This window comes from Lithobates pipiens, unplaced genomic scaffold (genome assembly GCF_037356315.1).
Source record: "Lithobates pipiens isolate NorthernLeopardFrog02 unplaced genomic scaffold, aLitPip1_a1.2 Scaffold_28, whole genome shotgun sequence".
Taxonomy (NCBI): domain Eukaryota; kingdom Metazoa; phylum Chordata; class Amphibia; order Anura; family Ranidae; genus Lithobates; species Lithobates pipiens.
The window spans coordinates 122,481,665-122,495,716 of NW_027507789.1; the positions used below are offsets into that span (position 1 = coordinate 122,481,665).

Here is a 14,052-nt window from a genome sequence, read left to right on the forward strand (position 1 = left end):
ATGTGTGAGCAATATATCATTTAGTGACAACTTTGTGTAAAAAAAAAAAAAAAATTTTTTTTTTGTCATTATTCAATCGCTTGAGGCAAAAAAATAAAATATTCAATGGGCTCAACATGCCTCTTATCAATTTCCTTAGGGGGTCTACTTTCCAAAATGGGGTCATTTGGGGGGGTTTTGTACTGCCCTGTCATTTTAGCACCTCAAGAAATGAGATAGGCAGTCGTAAACTAAAAGCTGCGTAAATTCCAGAAAACGTACCTTAGTTTGTAGATGTGACAACTTTTGCGCAAACCAATAAATATACAATTATTGACTTTTTTTTTACCAAAGACATGTGGCTGAATACATTTTGGCCTAAATGTATGACTAAAATTGAGTTTATTGGATTTTTCTAATAACAAAAAGTAGAAAATATCATTTTTTTTCAAAATTTGCGGTCTTTTTACGTTTATATCGCAAAAAATAAAAATCGCAGAGGCAATCAAATACCATCAAAAGAAAGCTCTATTTGTGGGAAGAAAAGGACGCAAATTTTGTTTGGGTACAACATTGCATGACCGCGCAATTACCAGTTAAAGCAGCGCAGTGCCAAAGTGTAAAAAGACCTCTGGTCATTTACCAGCAAAATGGTCCGGTCTGAAAGTGGTTAAAAAGTGGGAGGCACATATACAAACTGTTGTAATTCCTACACCGTTCACCTGTTAGTGTGAACGCAGCCTAATGCTAACCAAGTTTAACCCTAATCCACTAACCTGCCCCCTTCTTGGGGAAAATGTCGAAGCAATATGTTGACCAGGAGATTTATAAAAACAAAGAAAGCTTTGAATTTGTCACTTGTTTAGCCAAAAAATAAATGTATTCCTCTAAACAGTTGCTCTGCTTCTCGTACATCTTTTTTTATTATTATTATTATTCCAATGTAACATTCATAACTTCTCTTTGCAGGGCCGAGTGCCATTTGTAGTTCCAGACAAAGTTGTTTGGCCACAGCTGTGCGAGGCTCTGAATATGAAGTTTAAGGCAGAAGTTCAAAGCAACCGAGGGCTCAGTGATGAAAATCTTGTTTTCTTGGCTCAGAAACTTTTCAATAACAACAGCAACCACAAGGACGATTACAACAACATGACAGTGTCCTGGGCTCAGTTCAACAGGGTGAGAGGCTAAGTGAGATCTTATATTCCAATCTGGCCTGGAGATATTAATAGAAGGCCACAGTCACATCCTGTGCCCAGTTTATGGGTCATGCACTCATTCAAGGTTATTCTAATAATTCTGTTGCTGTAAATATAACAACTGTTAAAGTACCAGTAACCCAAAAACCCAGGGTATATCAGATCAAGATGTGATTAAAAGAAGATGCCCACTAAATGTGTTTTGATGAACAGGAGGGCATGGATGCAATACATACTTTTCATCCATGCCTTCTATCACAGAGTGATTTACTATGAAGTTCATTTGTTTCTGCCTCTAAATTTCTTCCTTCACTCTGTCAACTTGTGTATGTTGAAAATAAGATTTCCCCATAGCATTTATCTATGGTAAATCTTTTGCACTTACGGTAGCAGCTCAGGAGACATAGAGGCAGAAGCTATCTAAGACCTTGTATACTGTATTAGGGCTTGAACTTGTATAAGACCAGTATGTATTGGAACTTTTTGCAAGGAATTTGCTAAATCTTCTGCTAGCTTTAAGCAGCTTTGTTGAAGCTTCTAAAGCACCTTTTAGCTCAGGATTGGTGAGGTTTACGTAGAAAGTAACTTGTTTTTAATGCTGACAGCGGTTTATAGCAGAAGAGACTGTATATCTTTTTGCCATAAATGCTTTTCCAATTTTTTGTTTTCTAAGGCTTAATTTACACTGGAAGTTTTTAAACCTCTCCTGAACGATTTATCTTGACAGATAGTAACCAATGTTTAAAAACATCAGTTTTGCCCATGTTTACATGCCGCGTTTAGCCACGTTTGTGACCCTGTGTACATGTACTGATAAGATACCATAGGGGAGAGTTCAGGGGCAGCTGAAAAAAAATGCCCAACTGCTCCTAAATGTCCTTTCACCAGCAGCACATGAAGCTGCACATGCACAGATTAGTGTAGTCTCAGTATGCCGTAGGTGCTGGGAGGAAGCAACTTTATTGCAAATGTGCAGGTGGTACATCAGCTCAGCCAATCAAGATGTCCAAAGATGCCAAATCTGAATGAAAACCAGCAAAAGATGGACTTGTCAGCAACAAAGTGACAAGGGGATCATGGATATTTTAGTGCTGGTGGAGGGATGCTATGCAAGCTAAATGTGCTATTTATTACTTGCACTATTATTGCACTACTACTATTTATTACTTAACATTACTTGCACATTATTTCAAAAGATCTTGGGAGCCCCTAATTGTTTGTGGAGAAATTTTCCCATTCAGGCAGAGAACTTAACATGTAGCTAAACTGTACTCGGTGGTACCCATGTTTAGGGCCTCGTGCAATCACGGACAAAGGTCCGGAATGCAGATGTTTGGGTTCCGTGTTTGCAGGTGCCACATGGTACAGCATTCAGCCCCATCCAGCCACCGCCTGCCATTGACAAGACAGGCGGGGAGGTTTTGATGCTGTTAGTTTTTTGTATATGTTCAATAAATTTATGAGGAGGTAGCATCTGGGTGTTTATACACCTCTTTTTTGTTTTTGTATTTTTTGAGACTTTGACAGGCAGCCAGCAGTGGGGCTGGATGCTAAACTTGTCTCACCCAGCCATATTAACATGCCAGGAAGAACACATTATTTCTAGGTGACCCCATATGCAAGGGCCCTAAAAATTATTAATAGGACCAGGCCGCCTCCTTCTTTTGCTATGTGGTCCACTTCTGATGCTCACATGCCCATTCTAGCTGCTTTAGACTGTGGACACGGCTTGGCATGGGCACCTTGAGCTGTCTGCGGTTACACAACCCCAAACACAACAAACTGCGAAGACCATTTTTCTCCCTCAACTTTAGGGACAACATGTTTACTTGCTGCCTTATGTATCAGGCACCCCCTTCCTTAGCCTGGGGCCCCCGGAAGGATTGCCAACCGTCTGTAAATTTATGGATAGTTTGCAAAAATTTCCCAGCTGTCTATAAACTTTAAACATGCTGTTATCAGGCTTCAGTGAGCTTCAGCGCCACTGGAAGTTTGTTGAAATACTGCTGAAGCCTTTTAGCAGCTGGTTTAAAGTGACAGCTCTTCTATTTAGATCTATGTTTACTATCCCATTATTGGATCTGAAGTTTGCTTTGAAGACTACCAAAAAACTGCTCAACTCTTGTTGAAATTTGTGCAAATACTTTCCTAGAACCTGTTTTTTTTTTTTTTTTTCATAGGCCTTAGGGAACATCAAAGTAAGACATCACCAAACATAAGGGGTATGTGAGAATATCACCTCTGCCTACTTTGTATCACCCCAGGTTCATACCTATGCGATTTTTTGTGTGTTTTGCAATTTTCAAAAATGAACTACAGTCCATTTACCATGGTTTCCTATGGTGCACGTTCGCATATATGCGTTTTTCAGCCGTTTTTGGTAAGGGACCCTTTTCCCTGTGGTAAATTGCATTTTGCATGTAATAGACTTGGAGCCACACCAAAAACCCGGCTCTGGTATGGATTTTGAGGGAAACCCCACGCCAAAAAAGTGTGACATAAAATATTGCAACAACCACCATTTTATTCTCTAGGGTCCCTACTAAATATATATAAGTGTAATTTCTTCAGTGTTGTCACATGAAAAGATATAATAAAATATTTACATAAATGTGAGGGGTGTACTCACTTTTGTGAGATACTGTAAGTGCAGTGGGAACCAGGAGTGTGGGGAGGATGTAGTGAGTTCACCTTTCAATTTTTTGAAGGAAAAAAAGTGAACTAACCCTTCAAGCTTAGACCTGATGATGCTTTATGTGTTTATACTTTATTTTCTGTTTTCCCAGGAGAACCTGCCTGGCTGGAATTACACATTCTGGCAATGGTTTGATGGAGTGATGGAAGTTTTGAAGAAGCATCTCAAGCCTCACTGGAATGATGGGTATGCACAGCCTGGAAAAAAAAAACTTTTCAGACCCCTCTGCAGTACCTTACTTTCCTTTCCTTTATTTTGGCCATATTCATGTATCTTGCACCTTCCGTTCTGGATAGCATGAAAAGAGATGGAACTTCTGTCAGGATCTATTGCTGTCTGTGTCCAGAGAAATTGCCCCTTTTGCCTGGCCCTTTGTACTTTTGTCAGCAGACACAAACCAATAATAAAGTGTAACTGTCCTAAAATTATTGTATATCCCACCTTTAACAATTGCCACCAAAACATCTGTCTCCATTGGACGATATCACCTCTACTACCTCTACTCTTTCAATGATAACCATCAAAATGTATTTACCTCTCAATTTCTCTTCCAGTGACAATGGTCCCCACAAGAAACAGTGAAGTTAGGTTTCCTCAACAGGAACACAGGCCACGATAAAAACCTGACAGAGGCTCAAAGTCTTTCCCAATATATCCAAAAATGTAGAAAAAGCTGTAATTTATCGAACATACACTTAAGTTTGCTCCTTTTGTTTGCACTAATTTTAGCCAGCCTTAAAGTAGCTGGTCTTTTCTTACCACCTTCATATTTTCTGCTCTGTGGTCACTGATATTTCAGTTTAAGCTGAACTCCAGGCAAACCGCTAAACACACGGATGAAATACATAGAATTGATCTCTTATCTGTCAAAATATTTATGTTTCTGTCCATCTAATTCTGAGATTTTCCTCCCCCAGTTCGAGCCTTGCTGTATAGGGGCTACCGTAGGCGGTTACCCATTCAAGTTCTTATGCCCCCAACAAAATCCATCTGAATTTTTCAGACGGATTTTGGCCCAAACTTGTCTTGCATAAACACGGTCGCACAAAATTGTCGGAAAATCCCATCGTTCAGAGTGCGGTGATGTAGAACACGTATGACGGGACTATAAAGGGGGCAGTAGCCAATAGCTTTCGTCTCGTAATTTATTCTGAGCATGTGTGGCACGTTGTCCGTCAGAATTGTCTACACCTGATAGGAATTTAAACGTTTGGATTTTGTTGTTGGAAAATTTTAGATCCTGTTCTCAAACTTTGTGTGTCGGAAACTCAGACGGAAAACGTCTGATGGAGCCCACACACGATATGATTTTCCGACAACAAGATCCAATCGCACATTTTCCGTCGCATGTCCAACCGTGTGTACAGGGCATTCTTTAAACAAAAAATACGGAGGGGCACATGGTAAACCACCTTGGCTGCAGCTAGAGAAACCAGAATTGGGTGCCATCCTGAATTTCTGATACTCTATGTCCTGCCCTGTATTTATCTGGAATTGTTCCTTTCATTCGTTGGGTGCCACACGTAGCAGCAATCAACTACCCACAGATTCAAGTATAATATTGGGAATCCTCAGAGAAACCACCTAAAATGACTCTGAAACATGTCACTGTTTAGGTACTGGGTATTGTCAATACATATAATACCTCATTTACTGGTAAAATAGATGGATCTCATCTTTGCAAGATGTGTTTATTTCAATACCCAGCCATGTGACAGTCTCTGAGAAGCAAATTGAGTGCTGCTATTGGATGATTGATGACCTTGAAAATTGTGAGAGGTACAAAAATATTAGGTCTCACAGAGGGTCAAAGCCCTGATTGTCAAACAGTGGTTACATTGCTCATTTCCTGATACTCACATTTCAGCTGCCTTTCCTGTGTGACAGGGTCCCAGCAAAGCCATCCCTACCTGCAGAACTGCTAGACCCTTAATACAAGACTTTTCAACTGTAAAAACAGAGATCCTAGTTTGAGAGAGGTCAGGCAAAAGGGCCTCATAATGATTAAGAATGTGGGCATTTCTGAGGTTCTTTCTGGAATTACAAAAGCAAGTAAACATACACTCCACAGCAGTGTTGTACTCTGATGCATCCAACAGGCTTTTTGTCCTTCATGGTCGTAGGGAAATTTTTTCTCCTATCCAAAGGGCAAGCTACGCTTTGCGCTCCACTACAGCTTTTGCTTTATCTTTATTTGCTCAAATCACATCAACAGTACTGCATAGATCAGTGAGTTTTTCAATCAGGAATACCGATCTTTGTTAAGGATCCTCCTTGACAAAGATTTGTTTTCTTGATTAAAATGCATCAGATTTGAGACCAACAGTGATGTCACCTGGGTAGGGGAATTCCTTTATGTGCCTTCTCACTAGCGACATTGTCAGTTTATCTACGAGCGAAATCAGGCTGCCACTATTTTCCCATTCACAAGCTCCACTAACAGCCTCACTGATCTGTGTAGTACTGTTGATGTTATTTGCCTGACAGATGCTTAGGTACGATTGTTGCCTTTTGAGTTTTAATTACTGATTTCAAATTGTTTACTATTGTTTACTGCATACTATTAAAGTGCCCTTGATGTGAATTGTCTGACAGATAAAGCAGTTGCCTTTAGGCACATGGATATGATTGCTGTTTCATAAGCTTTTCTATTGCTGATATTCATTTTAATGATGCACTTTTGTGTATAGTATAATGAACACTTTACTTTGAAAACTACTAGTGCAGGTAATTTAATCATCATGTGGCTGTCTTATATATTTATCTAAAGTAGACACACCTTTGAATCAATGCAGCAGATTAACTTTTTGGTGAATTTGTTTGTTTTGTTGGAATTAGAATGATTGCAAGAGTGACCTAATTTTATTGTTTACAGTTGTGCTCATAAGTTTAAATACCGTGGCAGAATTTGATTTCTTCGTCATTTTTCAGAGAATATGAATGATTACCCAAAAATTTTCTTTCACTCATGGTTCGTGTTTGGCTGAAGCCATTTACTATAAATCAAATGTGTTTACTCTTTTTAAATCATAATCACAACAGAAACTACCCAAATGACCCTGATCAAAAGTTTACATACCCTGGTGATTTTGACCTGATAACATGCACACAAGTTGACACAAAGGGGTTTGAATGGCTATTAAAGGTAACCATCCTCACCTGTAATCTGTTTGCTTGTAATTAGTGTGTGTGTTTAAAGGGTCAATGAGTTTATGAACTCCTGACAGACCCTTGCATCTTCCATCCAGTGCTCCACTGATGTTTGTACATTCTGAGCCATGGGGAAAGCAAAAGAATTGTCAAAGGATATGCGGGGAAAAAGGTTGTTGAACTGTATAAAACATGAAAGGGATCTAAAAAGATATCCAAGGAATTGAGAATGCCAATCAGCAGTGTTAAAATTCAAATCAAGAAGTGGAAAATGAAGCGTTCTGTTGAAACCAAACCATGGTCAGGTAGACCAACTAAAATTTCAGCCACAACTGCCTGGAAAATTGTTAGGGATACAAAGAAAAACCCACAAATAACTTCAGGTAAGAAATAAAGGACTCTCTGAAAACATGTGGTGTGGCTGTTTCAAGAGGCACAATAAAGAGTCACTTGAAGAAAGATGGGCTGCATGGGCGAGTCGCCAGAAGAAAGCCATTACTATGCAAATGCCACAAAGTATCCCGCTTACAATACGCTAAACAGCACAGAGACAAGCCTCAATCCTTCTGGCACAAAGTCATTTGGAGTGATGAGACCAAAATTGAGTTTTTGGCCACAACCATAAACACATTTAGATTTTAGATTACATTTGGAGAGGAGTCAACAAGGCCTATGATGAAAGCTACACCATTCCTACCATGAAACACAGAGGTGGATCGCTGATGTGTGAGCTACAAAGGCACAGGAAATTTGGTCAAAATTGATGGCAAGATGAATGCAGTATGTTATCAAAAAATACTGGAGGGACATTTGCATTCATCAGCCAGGAAGCTGTGCATGGGACGTACTTGGATATTCCAACATGACAATGATCCAAAACACAAGACCAAGTCGACCTGTCATTGGCTACAGCAGAATAAAGTGAAGGTTCTGGTAATACCACAAAAGACTCCAAGCTGTCATTGATGTTAAAGGGTGCAATACACGGTATTAAGAACTTTTGATCAGGGTCATTTGGGTAGTTTCTGTTGTGATTATGATTTAAAAAGCGCAAACACAGTTGATTGATAATAAATGGCTTCAGCCAAACACTAACCATGAATGAAAGAAAAGATTTTGTGTTATCATTCATATTCTCTGAAAAATGGCTAAGAAATTGTAAATTCTGCCAGGGTATGTAAACTTATGAGCACAACAGTATATCAATTTTACCTGAGTTATATGAGGATTGGGTTGTTTAAGGGCACAGCTGCAAACTGTGTTGGGCATTCTTGTGCACTGTGGGAGTTATTATTGACTGTCATACCCATTGTACACACATAGGGTGTCGGCACTCTATTTTTGATCTTGTGCACTTGCCGTACATTTGTTGCCGCAAGATATTTCTTAGACCCATGTATGTGTACTATTGCAATTCCTGCAGGGCTTCTTTGAACACATTTGATTTTTGAGCCCCTTTGTTCACAGGGAGAGTCTGGGGCAAGGTCCATCCAGAGGATGCCTTACGGTTACATTTATCTACAAGCTATGTGCCCAAAAAAATGCAAAAGCAACAGTGCAAATAGACCAGTGGCAATTTCAAATAATAATGACCATCAATGTTCTATGCAAAATTATTATATGATCTTAAAAGGGTATAAGTGTAATGCAAACACTTATTATTATACAGGATGTCTATAGTGCCAACAATTTACAGAGCACTTACAATACAAGTTAATATAGGAGGAATCAGAGGGGCCTGCTCGTTGGAGCTTACAATCCTAAAAGCTAAATTGACAGTGGCAGGAGACCAGACACGGTTTTAAGGACTTGTGACCTAGTGTTTGCATTGCCCTGATATCCTTTTAAGATCATGTAGAAGATTGTTTTTTTTTTTTTTGTTACACTTGTCTCTGGCACTTTTGTTTGTGTCTTTTGGATTACATTACCAGACTCAACTGGTCTTCTAAGCAGCATTTATTCCATGTGTGCCTTTTTAATGTCCCCTCACCACTTTGTTGCTATTATATATAACCGTTGTTATACTGTACTTCTAAAGTGCAGAATTGGAGCAGTGTGTTTATGGGCATGTACTTGGGAGACTTGTCCACTAGATGGAGTAGTTACCACATTTAACGTTTAAACGTTCTCAGTTCCATGGATCAGAAAGGATACTTGCCAGTTATAAGTATTTCTATGTGCGTTGGCACCAATGTCCTCAGTATCACCTTTATACATGTGGATCCACATGTGTAGGTTATGCCCCATTGCTATTCAAAGGAATATTTGTTCTGTTTCCCTTTTATTTGTTTGGTTTGCAAGTCTTATGTTTTGTCTAGTTAAGCTTCGTTCACACTACATCATTCACACCTCAGTGCTGTCAAATCACGGGCAGATTTGCCACGGATTTGCCCACGATTTGACAGCACTGAGGTGTAAATTACAAAATGCGGGACTCGCATTCGATATGCCATTCATTTGAACGACACTTCAAATCGCGATGCGGGTTGCATGTGTTCACTGTGTTCTATGGTATGTTTAATGCCTTGGAAATTCTTTTGTACCCTTCTCCTGACTGATACCTTTTAACAATGAGATGCTTCTGATTCTTTGGAAGCTCTCTGCGGATCATGACTTTTGCTGTAGGATGAGACTAAGAAAATGCCAGGAAAGACCTACTAGAAAAACTTAACTTTATTTGGGGTTAATCAGAGGCACTTAAAGTGGAAGTAAACCCATTGATTTAAACAGTTAAAAAAAAAAAAAAAGGCATGCCGGGAATGCTAACTGCACATTGGCTGTGCTCTCAGCCAAACTATCAAACCATCCAATGGCTGGTGTCATAACAAATCACATGTGCAGCACCATAGCAGTTGAAGATTAAACAGAGGCAACGATGGCAGCTTCCTTGGCTGAAAACGATAGGGGAGTTTACTTCCACTTTAAAATGATGACAGGTGTGTACTGACTCCTATTTAACATGAGTTTGAATGTGATTGCTTTATTCTGAACACAGCTACATCCCCAATTATAAGAGGGTGTGCACAATTATGCAACCCCATTATTTTATTTTTACTTCCCTCCTCCTAAAAGATTTCAGTTTGTTTTTCTTTAGGCTAAGGTTAACCCTGGCTTCTTTTTTATTACATAGAGCATCAGCAATGGGATTACCTAGCCTAGTTTTTGCCCCTGATCCTACCCACCTTGTAGTTTTGGGTTTTCCTACCCACCTTGGGGGGTTATCAGTTCTTCTGGAATATACTCTACAATATAATAAATAAGGACACATAACAGGGACCCAATTGTAATTATATTAACAGATGAGTTGTATTTAATTTAGCAAACATGTTTACACAAACCATATTATTGAAGTATTGTCAAATGAGTAAAAATCATCTATTAAACACCCCAAGGTTTGAATCTCAACAAGAAATAATATTGTATGCTTGGTCATGCATGTTAAAAAAAAAAAATTTACATTTGTTTTCAAACTTCATGGTGAGGGATCAACAGATGAGCATGTATGAATTGGTCGGTATCACCACTCGGTCAGCATTGGGCATTGCTGAGTATTTTTTCCTTGTGGCGGGAGGTGCAGTTTAAGCTGTGCCAGCTCACGGGAAGAGAAGAACAGTAGTTCACACATTCATGATAGCCAGGCAGTAGGGCAGCTCGTAAATATCTTTTCTGTGGTCTGTGGTCTATAATGAGTGACTGGAGAGAAGGTGGAGATCCTCCAAAATGAAAGCACATTAGCCTGTGTTCTCCACAGGTTGCATATAGCAATCCTATATAAGGTATAATATCTCTCTAGTGCAGCTAGACATATTGCTGTTATAAGTCTGTATCCTGACTTTTCCTACTATGTTCTTTCCAGGTAGGCTTTTCCATATCCATCCTAAATGTTATGTCGTTATTCTTCTTTTTTTTTTTTTTTTTTACAGGGCAATTTTAGGCTTTGTCAACAAGCAGCAGGCTCATGACATGTTGGTGAATAAAAGGGATGGGACTTTTCTTCTACGCTTTAGTGACTCGGAAATTGGGGGCATCACAATAGCATGGAAGTTTGAGCTACGTAAGTTCCTCGTGAGACTTTACTCAACAGAATTCCAAGCAGACGTATATACAGCTACTCTTGTGATCTAGATGATTAACATCCTTCTTTTTTTCTTTTTTGTAAACCAAGCAGTTATTGCACAAAATATTCCAGTGCATCAATTGTGTTGTAGCAGTCTTGATGGTCCGCATCAGCTTGACTACAACATAAAACAACTCTACAAAACAAAGGCTGCTTTTGCAGTCTGAGTTTCTACTAGGGAGATTCATGCTCTCTAGTTGACAAAAAAAAAAACCTAACAGGAATTTTAACCATTATTATACTCTGTTTAAAAAAATAAATAAAAGGAAAACATTTGGATCTAGGTATATTTTAATGATTGCCTGAAATTTTCAGAACTTCACATTTAAAAATATCTACATTTCAGACCCATCCTCTGTCCTAAACTGTCTTATAGTAGCTGAGAGGATGCATGGAGATTTGTTTTCTTTATTGATTCTACTTTACGTAAATCTCATTGTTGAATTACAGGAGCATTTTAGGTGTTTCAGTGAGATGTTGCTATGCTTACTAAGCAAACCTAATGTATTTTGTCAAAATGTTCCTCTGTGGGCAATTATTTTTTCTATGACAATGCAGGGTTTTCCAAGCTTCTGTATTAAGAGAAGCATGTACTCTTTTTGGTAATCCAAAGTATGACTACAGCTTTCTCAGAGCTAGGATTAGTAAATCATCATCAGTTCAGTCTCTCGAGCCTTTACCAAAATGGTTGCCCTGGTGTTTAGCCCTGTTACACCTGCAGGGCATCTCCATTGTAGGTTACTTTACTGACCTTTTGCTTTGAGCTACTTGGAATCAGGTCCTATAAGCCAACCTCAGCATCAAATTGTGGAGTTTCAAGGAGTTTGTTTGGCTGCTGAGCATTAAAATCCTCCATACCATCTCCTCTCTTGCAATAATTGGCATTGATCCAGGACATGATGTTGTTGGGGGCTGCTCCCAATATTTTTTGAGACATACTCATCACTGTAGTGGCTGCCTCATATTTCAGGCCTTGTTGAGGGGCTGCTTTTTGTGCCATAGACCCTGAACCATCTTGGTTTTTGTGTCAGAATGTATCAGTCTTAGACGGGTCCTCAGAGGCATGTTTTAGAAGTGCTATGCAGCACAATAGGTATATAGAAAGCTTCTATGTAGTATAGATAAATTTACTTGTCGTTAAAGCAGATCTTTATTAAGCAGAAGCTCTTACAGGCATGTCTTACTTCATTCGCAGTCAGTCTATACCACCCCACTTTAGCCTTTATGTGTAATGTGTTTCGCTGTTAGACAATTATGTTCTGACATGGTTGTCCAAAAAGTGATATCTTGGATCTAGTAGTATCTGTGTTACAAGAATGTCCTTTACAACCAACACTTAGTGCAGCTGGTGCATAAACATGCCTAGACCCTGCCCAATCTTCTGGTCAATATCTAAACTTATGAGCTTAGTACTACTTCTTGCACTGTATTTGAAATCTAAAATCATAGCCTGTAGCCCCAGTAGAACTGTTATCTACAAAATGGGGGTATTTCTGTGTTAATACATAGGAGTGACGAAAATAGCTGGTGGATTTAAACTTGTAGCGTAAGTTAACTATGTACTTGGTGCTTGTGGGGTGTTAGTGTGACAATGCTTATCATATTCTGGAGGCAGTTTTCCCTTGAGCACTGTATACCTTTTGGGCCCAGTTGTCAATCATTGTGTGTACAGGCCATTGAGCCTTCTGCTTTCTGAGCCAGAATAAAGTAGGTAAATGTTGTCTTGGAACAGGACTCGAAAGAAGCAAGTTTCCTGTACAAAGAATACTTTGAAGAATAACATATTGTATTATCTGAATCTGGATTTTCATTTCTGGAAGAATGAAACATACTGTTTATACATTTTAGACATCAGCGGATATATTTTTCTGGGTTATATACATTTAGCTGTTCACCCTGAATCGGCTGTAACTTTATTCTTAACTTATCTACCTACTTCACATTCTGTTTGTGTATCCCTAGCGGACAGAGCCTTGTGGAATCTGATGCCTTTTACAAGCCGAGACTTCTCCGTACGTTCACTGGCGGACCGACTGGGGGACCTCAATTATCTCATCTATGTGTACCCTGACCGTCCCAAAGATGAAGTGTTCTCAAAGTATTACACCCCAGTTCTCTGCAATCCTTGTAAGAAACTTTCCATATACCAGTTATCTGTCTGTATACAACTATTTCTCATGTACTATCACAGAAGGAAATAATGAGTTTCTTTAAATAATTTCTCCTTAATTTTAAGTTTGTTTACTTGTTTTTTGCAGCTAAAGGAGATGGCTATGTGAAGCCAGCTATAAAGCAAGTTGTTCCAGAGTAAGTCTCTTTTCCTGACATATTTACATGCATGCCATGTTAATGATTATCACTGGTCAATTGACATTTTATTTTTAATACTAGAGCAGCAAATGGGGTGCTTAACAGATCTCTGTCATTGAATATGATCTCCAATGAAAAGTGACTGTACCTGCATAGTTGTACAGTAGTTGTAACTGATGGTACAGATTCCAGCATAGCTTATAACAGTCTCAGAGCTTTTCAGGTCATGCAGTGAATATCTCCAAATTTTATTCTTATCATGTGCATATATATATTTAATTTATTTTTTATCTTAAAGCATATGTAAACTGAACATTTCATATTCCTTATATGTGCCTGCTGTACCATGTACTTGCGTTTAAAAGGTATCCTGTTTTCTTTTTATTGCTTCCTTTGTGTGATATCCCTGGGAATCCTGCCAGTCTCTCTGTTTATTATTAAAAAATGACTAAGCAGGAGAACACACTGTGGTCAGATCTCTAGCTGTGTTAGAACTCAGTGTGCTCTCCTCCAATGATCACTGGGAAGCTCAGTGTACAGCTGTTTCTACTCCCCCAGCTCTGTGTTCTCAGCTGCATAAGGAGCTTAGAGGATATGTGATCACT

General features: G+C 39.0%; 1 protein-coding gene across 5 annotated transcripts in view; it reads left to right on the plus strand.

The window, feature by feature from the left end:
* LOC143935591 (signal transducer and activator of transcription 5B) overlaps positions 1 to 14,052 on the plus strand; it is a 413,177-nt gene that overhangs the window by 387,373 nt on the left and 11,752 nt on the right. For all 5 annotated transcript variants that reach the window (XM_077459573.1, XM_077459571.1, XM_077459575.1 and 2 more), the window contains 5 exons: positions 949 to 1,155; positions 3,962 to 4,056; positions 10,944 to 11,074; positions 13,100 to 13,264; positions 13,396 to 13,444. In XM_077459573.1, coding sequence (XP_077315699.1) covers positions 949 to 1,155; positions 3,962 to 4,056; positions 10,944 to 11,074; positions 13,100 to 13,264; positions 13,396 to 13,444 — 647 coding nt within the window. The remainder of the gene's footprint in view (positions 1 to 948; positions 1,156 to 3,961; positions 4,057 to 10,943; positions 11,075 to 13,099; positions 13,265 to 13,395; positions 13,445 to 14,052) is intronic.